This window comes from Mya arenaria, chromosome 8 (assembly GCF_026914265.1).
Source record: "Mya arenaria isolate MELC-2E11 chromosome 8, ASM2691426v1".
Classification (NCBI taxonomy): domain Eukaryota; kingdom Metazoa; phylum Mollusca; class Bivalvia; order Myida; family Myidae; genus Mya; species Mya arenaria.
In genome coordinates this window covers 34622392-34642651 of record NC_069129.1, presented here as the reverse complement: position 1 = coordinate 34642651, position 20260 = coordinate 34622392, and the positions used below count along the sequence as shown (strand labels likewise).

The 20260-nt window shown below is 38.6% G+C and overlaps 1 protein-coding gene across 2 annotated transcripts in view; it reads left to right on the top strand.

The window, feature by feature from the left end:
- The window catches only part of LOC128242450 (methionine--tRNA ligase, cytoplasmic-like), a 62402-nt gene that overhangs the window by 2762 nt on the left and 39380 nt on the right, over positions 1-20260 (top strand). Inside the window, exons 2-4 of one of the 2 annotated variants that reach the window (XM_052959603.1) lie at positions 4259-4397; positions 12925-13035; positions 18017-18189. In XM_052959603.1, coding sequence (XP_052815563.1) covers positions 4328-4397; positions 12925-13035; positions 18017-18189 — 354 coding nt within the window. In that variant the 5' untranslated portion in view covers positions 4259-4327. The remainder of the gene's footprint in view (positions 1-4258; positions 4398-12924; positions 13036-18016; positions 18190-20260) is intronic. The other variant, XM_052959604.1, reaches the window with a different exon arrangement.

Genomic DNA, 20260 nt, shown 5'->3' with positions numbered 1-20260 from the left:
CTTTTTTATTTGACTTTTATGTGATATGAAACAAAAATAATTGTCTAAGTTTAAAATAGTTGTATCTCAGGTTTCGCATTGCTAATGCTTCAAATACTATACATTGTAATTTACCTGCAACACAATAACAAGATACTATTCATTCTATGATTTTAGGTGTTTATATTTCTAATGAGATGTTTTCATTTTTTGCATAAAAACTTTGTTCTGGTGTATTCTTGGCATAGTTTTAGACATTAGGCTTTCAATTTATATAAGGCCTAAAAAAAAAAATACATTTGGTTCGGGTTACCCGACCCTACCTACAGAATAGGCGCCGACCCTACCGTTTTTATAGTCAGTTTGAAAAAAAAAGAAGGAAAAACTAAAAAAAAAAAAAAAAAAAAAAAACATTTTCGTTTTTTTTTTTTTAATTACTTTTCAATATGTAGTTTAAACCGTTAATGCTTATACAGAAGATAACTTTAACACCATTCTCCAATGATGAAAATGATATTCTTATATAAAGCCTAATAAAAAAAAAATAAAAAAAATAAAAAGCCTACCTACCCTACCTATTTTTGAAAAGGATGTAACCCTAACCAAACATTTTTTTTTTTAGGCCTAAGCACACATGTATGCCCTGATACAACAGTGAGTCATGCATACGTTTGGTGAAGCAAAGTAGTTTGGTTTAAACCTGTTTAACATCCAAAGAGTACGAAGCATTTATACTATTTCTACACAGGTACTTACATAAAACATTAATAAGGCCAGAGTTTTTATATCTTTAGATTTACGGGAGCGCCGTACCTAAATATTGCAAAACCCAAATAAAAATAAAATTCATTTTCGTAGTTTTATTTTTATTTTTTCCGACGAACGTTGCTCCAATGTTAAGAAAAAAAATAAAATTAGTGTTCTATAACCCATATCTCAGAACCAACTGGTGTACCAATTGTCATTCATTATCGGTCTTTTTACTGCACAAACCACGTAAACCAGTCGCAAATACGCAGGGAAACAGAACAGGTACCCGTTACCATAACAACGTCCTGTCAAAAGTGAAAGTACTTTTTGTCATACCCCTTATTTCTCACAATTTCTGCAGCTATATATAAATGTTTTACTACAAAAAAGTTCCGATGTTTATGTTTCATTATTTAAATCAAACCGTGGTGAACTTAGAGCGTGTTTATTGTGATTTTTTTTTGTAGATTCAGTATGTTGTTAGCGTTTCGTGGAATAATTGCGAAACTTCCAGTCAAAATAAGGAGACAGAAATTCGTGGGTTGTATTGTCTATTAAAAGTCGTTGGCGCACGTCGTATATTAACAAGGATGAATTGGATTACAGCGCAAAAATGTATAGCTTCGGACAAACACAAACTGCAAAATGATATCTTGTTCATCATAGTCAAAATGGATATTTTTTCTGAATTTGACTCTGGGGAGCATTGAAACACTGCTTCACGATCACATATTTGAAGAGAAAAACACAAGGTATCGTGATATTCGTAGTTGTAAATTAGTTTAATAATGATTTAGAATTTAAATCGTTATAGAATACTGAAAATGATGTAATAATAACATAGTGTGTGTTTCCGATAAAACAGAAAACAATCTGAACATAAGATATCTGGCAGTCAGTGCAAGAAGTCAAACTTATCCGTTGCTTATTGCCAACGGGCATAGCTGGAATACATATAGCCCGGAATTAACATAACAGGGTTTTCCCATGCCGGTACAAATAAAAGGTGAATTTTGAGCTATTGAAATTCGTGTAACAGTCCAATGACTCTATTGTTTCTAAGTAACATGTGTATATTTCAACGGTTTAATTTTGTTTGTACCGGAGGATTAGGTCGGAAAAACCAGAATAGCTATAATTCCGGGCTACAACTATTAGAAGGATATTTTTCAGGACTGATTCTAAAATCAGTTCTTAGACCTGGTTTTTTGAAACATATAACACTTGTAAAATTTATCTTAATGCTCCCGAATTTTCTTTGGTGAAGTACATAAATGTAGATTTTGACTGTCTGTGTATCCGTAAGCCCTGTCAAACTTTGAAGTGAAGAGGAATTTCCATCAGGGCCTCTACTTTTTTGGTTATATTTTCTATATAAAAACCACATCACGGTAAATTGTCATGGTGCTATTTCGTAAAAGACAGAAAAACACATTTGACCTCCTTATTATACCGTGTCTGAAACTGTGTTCAATGTTTGATTACTTCACAATGGAAAGGATATGCTTATATTGTGGGCAAAAGGTTAGAATTGGCCATTTAAACTTCTTTATTACACTGACATGTTTCATAAAATCCATGTGTTGATAATATATGCACCTCATATGCATAGATGCATTCAAACAAATATATACAATTAATTTCAATGAGCGCTTGAACTCACAGTGTTGAGGTCAATATTTTCAGTCATTAAAAGGATCTTTTAATTATGCTTTTGAAACTTTATGGTGATCTATCACCCTTTTTTCAGCCTATGAAATAGCTGACACAAGTAAGGTGTGTTTTGTCTTCATGATATAAGAAGATTTAAAAAATAAAAAAAATCGGAGAAAAATCCGTTTTATTTTTATTTATTTCTCCTTTGGGACATTTTATGCATTTTATTTTTATTTTTATTTCCTCCTCCTTACCCAACTTTTTGAAAAATCTCCCGTAAATCTAAAGATAAAAAAACTCTGGCCTAACATTAAATTTATCAATAAACTTTAAAAAGCACAATCATATTCTCATTCATAAAACAGACAAGTTCCGATAATCTAAAAATAGATTCAACTACATTAACTGACCGATATTCTAAACATAGTTTCTACATACATTAACTGACCACATGTTTGTCCTCACCGCGGGAAAATGACCATCTGATAACCTCTGCATTTTAAAAGGTATTATTGCTTAAGTTGCTCGTAAAAATAGAATCATTTTCCTTAAAGAATTAAAACGTGTAAGTTCATAAAACTTGTCGAACGTATGCTATCTAATCAAAGCACCGAAAAACCTTTAGACTATTGAAAAGAGCAATTTTATTGTCACTTCAAATACATGGGGATACGTCGACTGAATTGATAAGCTGTGTATTTTGAATGAAATTATTGCTTAAGTTGTCTGAAAAAAAAGAGGTTTTCCCTAAACAAAACGTGTATGTTAATAAAAGGAAATGATACATATATATGATGTATTGTATTTTCCTATCGTATGGTATCTAATCAAAGCAACGAAAAACCTTAAGAAACGCTTGAAATGGGGCATGCATTGTACCACTAAATACATGGGGATAGGGGATTACGATGATTGAAATGACATTTACAAAAACAAAATTACACAAGACGCCATAAAGATATAGATATGTTTGTTTTCTCGCCCGTGGGCACAAGCGCTCTCGGCACATTTTTCACTTTTATTTATGTGCCCTTCACCCATTCCCATAGTTCATATAAAATTTGCAACTCTCACATATTTGCCCGCAGATAGTCTTTCAGCGCCTCGCACTTTGATTCATATTTACATTGGAAACTTGATGCTTTATGGCTTTAAGCATTACAAATGCTTTAAGAAAAATGAAATTTTCAGTTTTCCAAAAAAATGACCCAGCTGTAGAATTTTAGTAAGTAGTGATCTTGGAAAGTAGGTTTTTGGTAACAAGTGATTTTGAGACTATACCATTGACAATAGCAAATACAGTACCATCAACTCCCTGCTTTGGTGCCGAGCAGACTAATGACCTACTTTATGTCAGTTGGGCGTACTACCCAACAAATGTTTATAGGGAATGTTTTTCTTCTCATCTAAGGTGAGCGATTCACAGCCATCATGGCCCTCTTGTTTTAGTTGCATTTTAATATTTTACTCATTGGACATAAAGTCCCAGTATCTTTTAATGAAGTGCTGTAAGGGCTTTTTTCACCTTACCAAGTACATACAAGTTAATAAAGTTTTCCAAAATAGGAAGGCAAGGAATTGGTGAAAAAATACCTTGTCTTTTTGGAAATACTATATGCCACAATTATCATTCACCCTTGAAAAGATGTACTTGTAATAGTAATTTTATTAAAAAACAGTATCAGGGTAGAATTGATCTTTAAATGTAAACACTTAACCCAATTGGTTTAACAAACTAAGGCTTATTATATTAAAAAATAAATGACAGGAAAAAGGGCATTTTCTTCTATCTCACTGAACATGTAAAGCCTGCTACTTTCACTGATATAGTTCCAATACCATGTTTAACATTAGAACATGTTTTTAATTGCAGGAAGGGGCATGTTTGTAAGGTGTCAAAGTGTGATAAATCTCTCTGCTGTTTGAATCAGACATATATCACATGAGCAAAGTGAAATATCAAGGCAATAAGAAAATCAGTTTTGTCATATCTTTAAAATATCTTGACTCTGGTAAGTAACTGTGAGGCCTATGTTTGCCAATTGGTATGTTTTCTCTGGATTGTGACTGTGAGGCCAATGTTTGCCAATTGGTATGTTTTCTCTGGATTGTGACTATGATGCCTATGTTTGCCGATTGGCATGTTTTCTCTGGATTGTGACTATGATGCCTATGTTTGCCAATTGGTATGTTTTCTCTGGTTTGTGACTGTGAGGCTTATGTTTGCCGATTGGCATGTTTTCTCTGGATTGTGACTATGATGCCTATGTTTGCCGATTGGCATGTTTTCTCTGGTTTGTGACTGTGAGGCTTATGTTTGCCGATTGGCATGTTTTCTCTGGATTGTGACAGTGAGACCAAAGTTTGCAGAATTGTATGTTGTTTCTGGATGATGAAAGTTGACATAGTAAGACAGGGTAACTTTATTGGGGTTGCCTTTCAAACGTTTCCACCAAGCAGAGTAAGGGGTGCCTTATTATGTCGCCCTTTCAAACTGTTTCCTTATCCACCAGGCATAGTAGGCGGTGCTTTATTGTGTCTCCCCTTCAAACTGTTTCCTTATCCACCTAGCATAGTAGGCAGTGCTTTATTGTGTCTCCCCTTCAAAGTGTTTCCTTATCCACCTAGCATAGTAGGCGGTGCTTTATTGTGTATCCCATTCAAACTGTTTCCATATCCACCAAGCATAGTAAGGGGTGCCTTATTATGTCGCCCTTTCAAACTGCTTCCTTATCCACATAGCATAGTAAAAGGTGCCAAGCATAATGTATCCCCTTCAAAGTGTTTCCTTATCCACCTAGCATAGTTGGGGGTGCCTTTTTATGTCTCCCCTTTAAACTGTTTCCTTATCCACCTAGCATAGTTGGGGGTGCCTTATTATGTCTTCCATTACAACTGTTCCCTTATCCACCAAGCATAGTTAGGGGTGCCTTATTATGTCTTCCATTCAAACTGTTCCCTTATCCACCAAGCATAGTTAGGGGTGCCTTATTATGTCTTCCATTCAAACTGTTCCCTTATCCACCTAGCATAGTTAGGGGTGCCTTATTATGTCTTCCATTACAACTGTTCCCTTATCCACCAAGCATAGTTAGGGGTGCCTTATTATGTCTTCCATTCAAACTGTTCCCTTATCCACCTAGCATAGTTAGGGGTGCCTTATTATGTCTTCCATTCAAACTGTTCCCTTATCCACCTAGCATAGTTAGGGGTGCCTTATTATGTCTTCCATTCAGACTGTTCCCTTATCCACCAAGCATGGTTGGGGGTGCCTTTTTATGTCTTCCATTCAAACTGTTCCCTTATCCACCTAGCATAGTTAGGGGTGCCTTTTTATGTCTTCCATTCAAACTGTTCCCTTATCCACCTAGCATAGTTAGGGGTGCCTTTTTATGTCTTCCATTCAAACTGTTCCCTTATCCACCTAGCATAGTTAGGGGTGCCTTTTTATGTCTTCCATTCAAACTGTTCCCTTATCCACCTAGCATAGTTAGGGGTGCCTTATTATGTCTTCTATTCAAACTGTTCCCTCATCACCTAGCATAGTTAGGGGTGCCTTTTTATGTCTTCCATTCAAACTGTTCCCTTATCCACCAAGCATTGTTAGGGGTGCCTTATTATGTCTTCCATTCAAACTGTTCCCTTATCCACCAAGCATAGTTAGGGGTGCCTTATTATGTCTTCCATTACAACTGTTTCCTTATCCACCTAGCATAGTTGGGGGTGCCTTATTATGTCTTCCATTACAACTGTTCCCTTATCCACCAAGCATGGTTGGGGGTGCCTTTTTATGTCTCCCCTTTAAACTGTTCCCTTATCCACCTAGCATAGTTGGGGGTGCCTTAATATGTCTTCCATTACAACTGTTCCCTTATCCACCAAGCATAGTTGGGGGTGCCTTTTTATGTCTCCCCTTTAAACTGTTCCCTTATCCACCTAGCATAGTTGGGGGTGCCTTAATATGTCTCCCCTTTAAACTGTTCCCTTATCCACCAAGCATGGTTGGGGGTGCCTTAATATGTCTTCCATTACAACTGTTCCCTTATCCTACAAGCATGGTTGGGGGTGCCTTTTTATGTCTCCCCTTTAAACTGTTCCCTTATCCACCTAGCATAGTTGGGGGTGCCTTAATATGTCTCCCCTTTAAACTGTTCCCTTTTCCACCAAGCATGGTTGGGGGTGCCTTATTATGTCTTCCATTACAACTGTTCCCTTATCCACCAAGCATGGTTGGGGGTGCCTTTTTATGTCTCCCCTTTAAACTGTTCCCTTATCCACCTAGCATAGTTGGGGGTGCCTTAATATGTCTTCCATTACAACTGTTCCCTTATCCACCAAGCATAGTTGGGGTGCCTTATTATGTCTTCCATTACAACTGTTCCCTTATCCACCAAGCATAGTTAGGGTTGCCTTTTTATGTCTTCCATTCAAACTGTTCCCTTATCCACCAAGCATAGTTGGGGGTGCCTTATTATGTCTTCCATTACAACTGTTCCCTTATCCACCAAGCATAGTTAGGGGTGCCTTATTATGTCTTCCATTACAACTGTTCCCTTATCCACCAAGCATTGTTAGGGGTGCCTTATTATGTCTTCCATTCAAACTGTTCCCTTATCCACCTAGCATAGTTAGGGGTGCCTTATTATGTCTTCCATTCAAACTGTTTCCTTATCCACCTAGCATAGTTGGGGGTGCCTTATTATGTCTTCCATTACAACTGTTCCCTTATCCACCTAGCATAGTTGGGGGTGCCTTAATATGTCTCCCCTTTAAACTGTTCCCTTATCCACCAAGCATAGTTAGGGTGCCTTTTTATGTCTTCCATTCAAACTGTTCCCTTATCCACCTAGCATAGTTAGGGGTGCCTTTTTATGTCTTCCATTCAAACTGTTCCCTTATCCACCTAGCATAGTTAGGGGTGCCTTATTATGTCTTCCATTCAGACTGTTCCCTTATCCACCAAGCATGGTTGGGGGTGCCTTATTATGTCTTCCATTCAAACTGTTCCCTTATCCACCAAGCATAGTTAGGGGTGCCTTATTATGTCTTCCATTCAAACTGTTCCCTTATCCACCTAGCATAGTTAGGGGTGCCTTATTATGTCTTCCATTCAGACTGTTCCCTTATCCACCAAGCATGGTTGGGGGTGCCTTTTTATGTCTTCCATTCAAACTGTTCCCTTATCCACCTAGCATAGTTAGGGGTGCCTTATTATGTCTTCCATTCAGACTGTTCCCTTATCCACCAAGCATGGTTGGGGGTGCCTTTTTATGTCTTCCCTTTAAACTGTTCCCTTATCCACCAAGCATAGTTGGGGGTGCCTTTTTATGTCTTCCATTCAAACTGTTCCCTTATCCACCTAGCATAGTTAGGGGTGCCTTATTATGTCTTCCATTAAGACTGTTCCCTTATCCACCAAGCATAGTTAGGGGTGCCTTATTATGTCTTCCATTCAAACTGTTCCCTTATCCACCTAGCATAGTTAGGGGTGCCTTATTATGTCTTCCATTCAGACTGTTCCCTTATCCACCAAGCATGGTTGGGGGTGCCTTTTTATGTCTTCCATTCAAACTGTTCCCTTATCCACCTAGCATAGTTAGGGGTGCCTTATTACGTCTTCCATTACAACTGTTCCCTTATCCACCAAGCATGGTTGGGGGTGCCTTTTTATGTCTTCCATTACAACTGTTCCCTTATCCACCAAGCATAGTTAGGGGTGCCTTTTTATGTCTTCCATTCAAACTGTTCCCTTATCCACCTAGCATAGTTAGGGGTGCCTTATTATGTCTTCCATTCAGACTGTTCCCTTATCCACCTAGCATAGTTAGGGGTGCCTTATTATGTCTTCCATTCAGACTGTTCCCTTATCCACCAAGCATGGTTTGGGGTGCCTTATTATGTCTTCCATTCAGACTGTTCCCTTATCCACCAAGCATAGTTAGGGGTGCCTTTTTATGTCTCCCCTTCAAAGTGTTTCCTTATCCACCAAGCATAGTTAGGGGTGCCTTTTTATGTCTCCCCTTCAAAGTGTTTCCTTATCCACCAAGCATAGTTAGGGGTGCCTTATTATGCCCCCCTTCGAAGAAGAGGGGTATATTGCTTTGCACAGGCATGTCGGTATGTCGTTCGGTCGGTTCGTCGTTAGACTAAAGCTTGTCCGAGTGATAACTCAACAATTCCTGGACGTATGGTCATCAAACTTCACATGAAGGTTGGGCCTGACCAGTAGATGACCCCTATTGATTTTGGGGGTCATCGGGTCAAAGGTCAAGGTCACAGTGACCTTTAATGGTAAAATAATTTTAAAGCTTGTCCGAGTGATAACTCAACAATGCCTGCACCCATGGCCCTCAAACTTGACATGGAGGTTGGGCCTGACCAGTAGATGACCCCTATTGTTTTTTGGGCTCAATGGGTCAAAGGTCAAGGTCACAGTGACCTTGAATGGTAAAAGGTTGTTTGAGTGATAACGTGACAATGCCTGCACCCATGGCCCTCAAACTTGACTTGGAGGTTGGGCCTGACCAGTAGCTGACCCCTATTGTTTTTTGGGCTCAATGGGTCAAAGGTCAAGGTCACAGTGACCTTGAATGGTAAAAGGTTGTTTGAGTGATAACTCAACAATGCCTCGCCCATGGCCCTCAAACTTGACTTGGAGGTTGGGCCTGACCAGTAGATGACCCCTATTGTTTTTGGATGTCATTGGGCCAAAGGTCAAGGTCACAGTGACCTTGAATGGTAAAAGGTTGTCCGATTGATAACTCAACAATGCCTGCACCCATGGCCCTCAAACTTGACTTGGAGAATTGGCCTGACCAGGAGATGACCCCTATGGTTTTTGGGGGTCATCTGGCCAAAGGTCAAGGTCACAGTGACCTGGAATGGTAAAAGGTTGTCCGAGTGATAATTCGACAATGCCTGCACCCATGGCCCTCAAACTTGACTTGGAGGTTTGGCCTGGCCAGAAGATTGTCCCTATTGATTTAAGGGGTCATTGGGCCAAAGGTCAAGGTCACAGTGACCTGGAATGGTAAAAGGTTATCCGAGTGATAACTTGACAATGGCTGCACCCATGGCCCTCAAACTTGATTTGGAGGTTGAGCCTGACCAGTAGCTGACCCCTATTGTTTTTTTGGGCTCAATGGGTCAAAGGTCAAGGTCACAGTGACCTTGAATGGTAAAAGGTTGTTTGAGTGATAACTCAACAATGCCTCGCCCATGGCCCTCAAACTTGACTTGGAGGTTGGGCCTGACCAGTAGATGACCCCTATTGTTTTTGGATGTCATTGGGCCAAAGGTCAAGGTCACAGTGACCTTGAATGGTAAAAGGTTGTCCGATTGATAACTCAACAATGCCTGCACCCATGGCCCTCAAACTTGACTTGGAGAATTGGCCTGACCAGGAGATGACCCCTATGGTTTTTGGGGGTCATCTGGCCAAAGGTTAAGGTCACAGTGACCTGGAATGGTAAAAGGTTGTCCGAGTGATAACTCGACAATGCCTGCACCCATGGCCCTCAAACTTGACTTGGAGGTTGGGCCTGGCCAGAAGATGGTCCCTATTGATTTAAGGGGTCATTGGGCCAAAGGTCAAGGTCACAGTGACCTGGAATGGTAAAAGGTTATCCGAGTTATAACTTGACAATGGCTGCACCCATGGCCCTCAAACTTGATTTGGAGGTTGAGCCTGGCCAGAAGATTGTCCCTTTTAATTTTAGGGGTCATTGGGCCAAAGGTCAAGGTCACAGTGACCTTGAATGATAAAAGGTTGTCCAAGTGATAACTCAACAATGCCTGCACCCATGGCCCTCAAACTTGACATGGAGGTTGGGCCTGACCAGTAGATGACCCCGATTGATTTTAGGGGTCAAAGGTCAAGGTCACAGTGACCTTGAAAGCAAACTCAACAATTCTTGGACCTATGGTCATCAAACTTGACATGAAGGTTGGACCTGCCATGTAGATGACCCCTATCGACTTTGGGGGTCATCAGGGCAAGGTCAATGTCACAGTAACCTTTAATGCAAAAAAGTTAACAAATCTTCCCCCAATGATATCTCGACAATGCCTGAACCTATGATCATTAAACTTGACATGGATGTTAAGCCTGACCAGTAGATCACCCTTATTGATTTTAGGATTCATAGAGCCAAAGGTCAAGGTCACAGTGATCTTGAATGGTAAAAGGTTGTCCGAGTGATAACTCAACAATGCCTGAAGCCATAGCCTTCAAACTTGACTTGGAGTTGCATCTGACTTGTAGATGACCCCTTATGATTTAAGGGGTCATCGGGTCAAAGGTCAAGGTCACAGTGACCTTGAACGAAAAAAACTTGTCTTTTGATAACTTGACAATGCCTGCACCCATGGCCCTCAAACTTGACATTTAGGTTTCTGGTGACCAGCTAATGACTCTGGATTTTGAGTTCATAGAGTCAAAGGTCATGACGGTCATAACACACTTTATCCTCACACTTTAATGGTCATAATCTTAAAACAGCAACAAATCAGCTGTCATTTCGGTCCATGCATATTTCATTCAATTGTCCATATAATCCTGACAACATGGTGCTCAGGGGGGGCATAATGTTTGACAAACATCTCTTGTTATGTCTTCCATTCAAACTGTTTCCTTATCCACCAAGCATAGTTAGGGGTGCCTTATTATGTCTTCCATTCAGACTGTTCCCTTATCCACCAAGCATGGTTGGGGGTGCCTTAATATGTCTTCCATTACAACTGTTCCCTTATCCACCAAGCATAGTTGGGGGTGCCTTTTTATGTCTCCCCTTCAAAGTGTTCCCTTATCCACCTAGCATAGTTAGGGGTGCCTTATTATGTCTTCCATTCAAACTGTTTCCTTATCCACCAAGCATAGTTAGGGGTGCCTTATTATGTCTTCCATTCAGACTGTTCCCTTATCCACCAAGCATGGTTGGGGGTGCCTTATTATGTCTTCCATTCAAACTGTTCCCTTATCCACCTAGCATAGTTAGGGGTGCCTTATTATGTATCCCATTCAGACTGTTCCCTTATCCACCAAGCATGGTTGGGGGTGCCTTAATATGTCTTCCATTACAACTGTTCCCTTATCCACCAAGCATGGTTGGGGGTGCCTTATTATGTCTTCCATTACAACTGTTCCCTTATCCACCAAGCATGGTTGGGGGTGCCTTATTATGTCTTCCATTCAAACTGTTCCCTTATCCACCAAGCATGGTTGGGGGTGCCTTAATATGTCTTCCATTACAACTGTTCCCTTATCCACCAAGCATAGTTAGGGGTGCCTTATTATGTCTTCCATTACAACTGTTCCCTTATCCACCAAGCATGGTTGGGGGTGCCTTATTATGTCTTCCATTACAACTGTTCCCTTATCCACCTAGCATAGTTAGGGGTGCCTTATTATGTATCCCATTCAAACTGTTCCCTTATCCACCAAGCATGGTTGGGGGTGCCTTAATATGTCTTCCCTTCAAACTGTTCCCTTATCCACCTAGCATAGTTGGGGGTGCCTTAATATGTATCCCATTCAAACTGTTCCCTTATCCACCAAGCATGGTTGGGGGTGCCTTTTTATGTCTTCCATTCAAACTGTTCCCTTATCCACCTAGCATAGTTGGGGGTGCCTTAATATGTATCCCATTCAAACTGTTCCCTTATCCACCTAGCATAGTTAGGGATGCCTTATTATGTCTTCCATTCAGACTGTTCCCTTATCCACCAAGCATGGTTGGGGGTGCCTTTTTATGTCTTCCATTCAGACTGCTTCCTTATCCACATAGCATAGTTAGGGGTGCCTTATTATGTCTTCCATTCAGACTGCTTCCTTATCCACCTAGCTTTGTAAGGGGTTCCTATTATGTCTTCCCTTCAAACTGTTCCCTTATCCACCTAGCTCAGTAGGCTGTTTTATGTCTCACCTTTATATTGATTTTGTCAATTTATTCATAGGAATTAATTCAGCTTATTTTACAGCTAGGAAATTGTTGAATTACTTTTTTCAGTGACCTGGCAATTGATTCAGGTTAATATTAAGAAATTGATACTATTAATTAGCACTCTTGCGCACAGTGGTCAGAAATTGGCTCATGGTGAGCATTATTTGATAAGCATATAGAGAGCTGAATGTTCTACCTTCTGTTTGTAGGAGTGTTAAATGCATTTTAGCTAAGACTGTGTGATTGTCAGCATCATCTTAAGCTTTAACTAAAAACAATCCACATATTCAAATTAAACTCAGTACATATATGTTGTGTTAGACAATATAACCTTGTGTAGTAAGGTCACTAACTTTGGCGAAACTAAATGTTGAGTGATTCCCTTTTTCAACTGACAAGTGTTGGGATTTGCTTGTGTTGGTCTTTTTAAAAATAATATTTAAGTACATTTTAAATGCTTAATAATCACACATTGCATCCTGTCACTAGGCACAAAGTTAATTGAAAAGTATGATACATGTATGGTTCAATAAATGTCAGTTCTATTAACACTGTCCAGCTACAGGAAAGTTTAGTCAAATGTTTTTTGTTGTTTTAGAATCCAAGATGAGATTGTTAACTGATGAGGGAAACTTCCAGACTCTAAAGCTGCTTGTTGCTGCAGACATTGGTCAAGTGAACCTGGACAAACAACTCGTCAATCATGATGGTATGCGTTAAATATATTACAAAATTGAATGTTGCAAAATATATATATAGTTAAAGGTGCACTCTTACTCCCAGGTAAGATTTAATGTAATTAATGATATTGTTTTAATATTCCAAAAAGGATGAATACATGTCGAAAACAATGATTCTTATGAAGTTTAATTTGAAAGAAATGAGCATAGAACAAGGTATTTCTACATTATGAGACTAAAGTAGACCGCAGTAAATCTTTTAGCATTCACCAATCATTTAATGTTTTTGCGCTTTCTGCTATTAAATACTGGTTACAATCTTGTTATCAGTAATTAATATTTTCCATAAATGCATTATTTAGGAAGTAGTTAAAGGTTTATCAGTCAAAATTGATGTTTCTTAAACATGTGTATGTATTGATTTTGAATAAGAGTGTCACTTTAAGCAAAATGATCAGTCTTTCTAGTTGCTTTAATTTAGTTTCATAAATGATAAGTCGACAGTTAGGTTACTATTGGTCATTTTATTTCTAGAAATGAAAGAAAATGTGCATTGTGTTATTTAAATGATATTGAAGATGAGTTCCATTTTGTTCACAAATGCCCTGTGTATGCAGACCTAAGACGCCAATATATTTCTGAGTACTTTTATACTCACATTAGTTTGATGAAATATATTTTATTGATGCAAAGTCGTAATAAAATACTCATTAGAAAACTTTTTTTGATTGTGCAGTTGGTTTTATGTTGTACTCTCCCTTGCCCTTGTTGAAAGAGATCAAAAAAGCTCTATTGACCAAAGACCAGAAGTGTCTGTTGTTTAACACACAATTGCTTAGTCATGTTTGTTCAAATTATGCCCCTGGGGTAATTACTGGCCACACCCCGGGGTTCACAGGTTTGATATTCGTAAATTGGAAAATGTTTGAAAATGTTTTTGTCTGAAACCACTAGGCAGACCCTTGCTATTTTGAATAAGGCATTATTTAGTTGCTGCAACCCCATAGGGGGGGGGGGGGGGGTCACAAGTTTTCTTACTTTAGACATATGTAAGAAAAACTTTCAAATTCTTCCTGTTTCAAACCACAAAGATCAATCCTTTGATATTTGTGGTGGAGCATCATATGATGACCCTCTACCAAAACATTTGAAATTTTGCCGCTGGGGCCAAAGTTTGCCCCACTCCATTTGACCTGCTTTTTTTTTCCCCGCCGAATCGAAGATTTCGGGAGGGGGATATTGTTTTGGCGTTGTCCGTCCGTCCGGTACCATATCTTGGTAGGCATTGATCAGAAAATGTTCAAACTTGGTCAGAATGTTCCCCTTGATCATATCTCGACCTATTTATCGGTCACATGGGGTCAAAAAGAAGGTCACTAGGTCAAATCTTAGAAAAATATTTTGAACATACTAGAGGCATTATACATGGTCAAATATTCATGAAACTTTATCAGAATGTTTTCCTTGTTGAACTCTTGGTCCTATATAAAACTGGGTCACATGATCAAAAATTAGGTCACTAGGTCAAATCTTAGAAAAATCTTGTCCAGAACCATATCATGGTAATGATTGGTCAAGTTACGTTCAAAATTAGTCATGATGTACCCCTTGAAGAAATATGGACCACTTAAAAAAATGGGTCACATGGGGTCAAAAATTAGGTCACTAGGTCAAATCTTAGAAAAATCTTTGAAACACATTAGAGGCAATATGTATGGTCTTATATTCATTAAACTTTATCAGAATGTTTTCCTTGATAAACTCTTCGACATATTTTAAACTGGGTCACATATAGGTCACTAGGTCAAATCTTTTAAAAATCTTGTCCGAAACTATTTTATGGTGGTGATTGATCTGATTAAGTTCAAACATGGTCAGAATGTTCTTTTGGGTTAAATTTTGACTGTGTTTTAAAAGTGGGTCATATGGGTCAAAAACTAAGTCACTAGGTCATATCTTACAAAAATCTTAGGAACACTCTAGAGGCAATACATCTGCTCTAATTCCATGAAGTTTAATCAAAATGCCTCAATTAAATCTTGGAAAAGTTTGAAACTAGTAGGTCATGTGGGGTCAAAAATGAGGTCACTGAGTCAAATCTTTAAAAAAAAACTTGTAAACAATCTAGAGGCTATATTTTTTGCAATATATCTGGACCAATCTTCATGAAACTTGATCAGAATGTTTGCCTTGATGAAATCTTAGATTAGTTTGGAACTGGGTAACATGGAGTCATAAACTAGGTTTCTTGGTCAATTCTAAATGTTACATTATATATACAACTTTTTTTTATTTCAAACACTTGCAATCAAACTCAAACTCATATATATATATTTCATCAACAATTGATTTCCATTCCTTGACTTAGCCCAATCAGGCGGGGATACCAATTCAACGAATTTGCTTGTTATTTTTAAAGCTACAGCAATGAAATTTGGATCATGTGTACAGTTTTGCAATTGAGCATCAATGTTGACCTCAGATGACCTTGACTGTGACCTTTTGACCTACCTTCTTATTTTTGAAGCTACAGCATTGAAATTTGGACCATGAGTACAGTTTTGTAAGCAAACATTTATTTTGTACTTTGATGACCTTGTTTGTGACCTCTTGACCTTCTTTCTTATTTTTGAAGCTACTGCAATAAAATTTGAACCATGTATACAGTTTTGGACACAAGTATCAATGTGGTCCTCATATGACCTTGACTGTGACCTTTTGACCTACTTTCTTAATTTTGAAGCTACAGCAGTGAAATTTTAGACAAGAGTACAGTTTTGAAAACAAATATTATTTTTTCTCGGATGACCTTGAGTTGGCACATATTAAAAAAGTTCATGCAACTAATCTGTTAACAACATTTTCTGTTGTCAGATGTTGAATGCACAACGTTTTCAGCTAACCCAAACACAAAAACTATATGTTTGTTGCCTATTACCCATACATACATGCTCTGGATTGAAAATGACCACAAGAGTCAATCCAGTAGGGCATAGGCCCTCATGGGCCTCTTGTTTAGAGACCTCCAGGATTGTGTTTGGGGCAACTAGGGTCAAGGTCACTGTAACTTAAAATACAAAAATGATTGGTACTGATTAAAGGGTTGACATTTGCATCCAAAATTGGTACATAGGACATTTTTATGGAGACCTTTCATGGAATTGTGTTTGGGGCCCCTAAGGTCAAGGTCACTGTTAATACAAATACAAAAAAATGGTTGGTACTGATTTACTTTAGTATGGGTTAATATAAAGCGACCAAACTTGGTATACAGGAAGAGTTTATGGGGACCTTTCATGTGATTGTGTTTGGGAACCCTATGGTCAAAGTCAAGGTCACTGTTACTAAAATAGAAATCAGTCTAAACTGAATATCACAACCAAGGCTGAATTTCTACAGTCTGTCATTGAAAATCTGATCTTGTCGCATTGCCTTGTCTCTTGTTTTAAATAAGGAGTGGACATAGAAAATAAAAGACCATGATATAGTTAAAAAAAATATTTTTTTAACAATTCTGGGCTGAAGCTCAGTCCCATTCACTATGCTTAACCATTTACTTTACCGGCCGGAAAAAAGCAAAATTCCCAATTTCATTTTGAAAAAAACAGCATTTGCTTTTGTATGGAAAAAAAGGTATGATTTCTTGCTGAGTCATATATAATGGTAACCCAGGGGTTTCAATTAATCCATTTATTTCTATGTCTAAGAATAAGGTGAAAAAAGTGCATGGTAATACTGAACACAATACTGAACAGTTTACTCAAATAACATGGAATGGTGACTGGTAAGTCTGTTTATAAGATTTCTAAACTTGTTGAATTACGAAAGTATGTCAGCCTTCTGCCTATTATATCCATTTCAATTCTAAATAAACAGCATAATTATGTTCTGAACATTTCTAAAAGCATGTTGTTGTATTTCTAATCTATTCATGTTTAAATAGTGAAAAGATGAACCTCTGAGATAGTGTAGTGTGGACAATTATAGATGATCTTCAGTAACCTCATGGGTGTGGTCAGACTGGGAATCACACAATGTACTGTGTTGTATTCACCGTGGATATGTCTCGATGGTGATCAACATGGCAGTATTGCTATGAAAGGTCCCAAACTTCAGGCTTTGATTTTAAATTTTAACACATAAGAGATGCTGCACAGTGTTCGTGTTGAACACCAGTCATCCTTCCATCCTTGAGGTGGAGAACCTTGGATAGGTTTGGTCCGCTAGAGGGACATGGAGTGTCATCATGGGATGTAGAAGATGCAGTGTATCGCTTGCACTAGGGACCCTCCAGTCTGCCTGGCCCTGGACATCATGTCAGGTCGTGGGCAGTGTAGGGTCTGTGAATTAAAAACTGACATTGCTCTGGTATATTAGTGCAATGGAAAGCAATAACAAAATCTGCTTTAACCCAGCTTTTGGATGGGCCATGTTGCACTGATTCCCTGAATGAGGTTCTTTCTGTGATGTGGTCATGCTGTAATATTAGGCTGTTTGTAAAGAGCACCCTGCCTTCACTGTCTGTCATATCACTAAGGTGTGCAACCTGTGTCAGGGGTAATAGAAGCTCAAATCCTTCTCTCTACAGCCTGCAGTGCTGAGGTGGGGACTGCTCTTTCATTTCAGCAAACAGATGGGACTTACCCTGCTGCCAACTAAAGTCCAGTTTGGCAGGCATTCCTTTAACGTTTAAAAATGGATTAATGTCTCTTCATCACAGTTTTGTAGTCCCCTCACTCTGACTGGCATATTGATCAGTATTAAGGTGTCTGCCCTTTAATTTACTAATGATTGTCACTATTGCCTCCGATTTTCTACCTCTTCCTCCTTGTGGTGATCATGTTTTTGTTGATCTTGATGTCCGCCAAAAACCCGAGTTGACAGTACAGTGTTTGACCATAAGACTACCCATTGGCTCAAACAACTTGGTTTCACCAGGAGCTCTGTGTTGTCATATGAGTATATCTGTTTGTATGTTCATAAAATTCAACCACTACATTCTTATTTCAGAAAGAGTGATACCCTACCTGACAGGTTCCAGGCTGCCAATACTTGAGGTTTACCCCGGCAAGTTTTTGTTTTCCCCGAACTCTGCAGCCCGTCTGTTGCTAGCCTCAGTAATCACTGAGGAAAATGAGTCGGCTGTGGATCAGTGGCTCGATTGGGAGGCCGCTTGCCTCCTGGTGAGTAAAATGCTGAATATAAAGATATTAGGGAAACATGAATGTGTAGATACAGGGGAAACATGAATGTGTAGATTTGGGGGAACATGAATGTGTAGATACAGGGGAACATGAATATGTAGATACAGGGGAAACATAGATGTGTAGATATGAGGGAAACATGATTGTATAGATACAGGGGAAACATGAACGTGTAGATAAAGGGGAAACATGAATGTGTAGATACAGGGGAAACATGGATGTGTAGATATGAGGGAAACATGGATGTGCAGATGTGGGGAAGCATGGATGTGTAGATATGAGGGAAACATGAATGTGTAGGTATGGGAGAACATGGATGTGTAGATATGAGGGAAACAGTAATGTGTAGATATGGTAGAAACATGGATGTGTAGATATAAGGGAGCATGGATGTGTGGATATGAGGGAAACATGCATGTGTAGATACAGTGTTCTCAATAAGAACCGGCTGGCGGCCAACATGGACAGTTCAAATGGCAATAGGGCCGGTTCAAATTTGGAAAACTAAATGAAATTTCAGTAGAATAAGTAGAAGCTGGTCGGTTACTTTACTATTTGAGACGGTTCAACCGAAACTTATTGAGAACCCTGGTAGATATGAGGGAAACATGCATGTGTAGGTATGAGGGAAACATGCATGTGTAGATATTAGAGCTGTGTATTGCCAGACAAAAGACGATCTGATTCGAATCACTATCTTTGACTTGCGATCCATGAATCGATTCACGGTTCACTTGGGTATAAAGCAATACATATTTTGAAAGTAAATGAATAATAAAAGTATATTTCAGTTCATCAAGACATGTTTTGCAGATCACTTGTTTGTCATCCTTTACATCAAACCCAAAATATTTCCAGCATATGCTGGAGCATTTCTATATAGCGCTGGATTTGATGTTTTTGTTGACGGGGATGCCATATTGACATTAAATTAAAGACGAAAAAAAATGATAGCTGTACATATGTTTCACATTAATTTTATTATTGTAGACCTTCTCTTTCTAATTTCTTTAATGCCCTTTGACTTTTTATCCCCTGCCGAATCGAAGGTTTTGGGAGGGGGATATTGTTTTGGCGTCCGTCATTCCGTCTGTCTGTCCATCCGTCCGGTACCATATCTTGGTATGTATTGATCAGAAAATGTTCAAACTTGGTCAGAATGTTCCCCTTGATCAAATCTCAACCAGTTGTGAAAGTGGGTCACATGAGGTCAAAAACTAGGTCACTAGGTCAAATCTTAGAAAAATCTTTGGAAAATAATAGACATTGTACATGGTCAAATATTCATAAAACTTAATTTTTCTGGAATAGAAATGATTTGTCAGATTATGTTCAAACTTGGTCATGATGTACCCCTTAATGAAATATGGACCTCTTGTAAAAAGTGGGGCACATGGGGTCAAAAACTAGGTCACTAGGCCAAATCTTTGAAACACATTAGAGGCATTATGTATGGTCTAATATTCATGATACTTGATGGACTCTTGGACATGTTTTAAACTGGGTCAAATGTGAAAAAGAAATAGGTTACTAGGTCAAATCTTTCAAAAATCTTGTCCGAAACTATTTCATGGTGGTGATTGGTCTGATTATGTTCAAACATGGTCAGAATGTTATCTTTGGTTATATTTCGACTGCGTTTTAAAAGTGGGTCACATGGGTCAAAAACAAGGTCAATAGGTCAAATCTTGGGAACACACTAGGGGCAATCTAATATTCATGAAACTTTATCAGACTAATTTCTTTGATTGTTGTTGAATAGTTCGAAATGGGTTAGATGGGGTCAAAAACCAGGTCAGTTGGTGAAATCTTTGAAAAATTGTGTCCCTAACCAAACTTGGAATAGTTTGAAACTAGTAGGTCATAAGGGGTCAAAAATGAGGTCACTGGGTCAGATCTTAAAAAAACCTTGTGGACACTCTTGAAATCTTAGATTAGTTTGGAACTGGGTCACATGGAGTCATAAACTAGGTTTCATGGTTAATTCTAAATGCTACATTATATACAATATTTTTTATTTCAAACAGTTGCAATCAACCTCAAACTCATA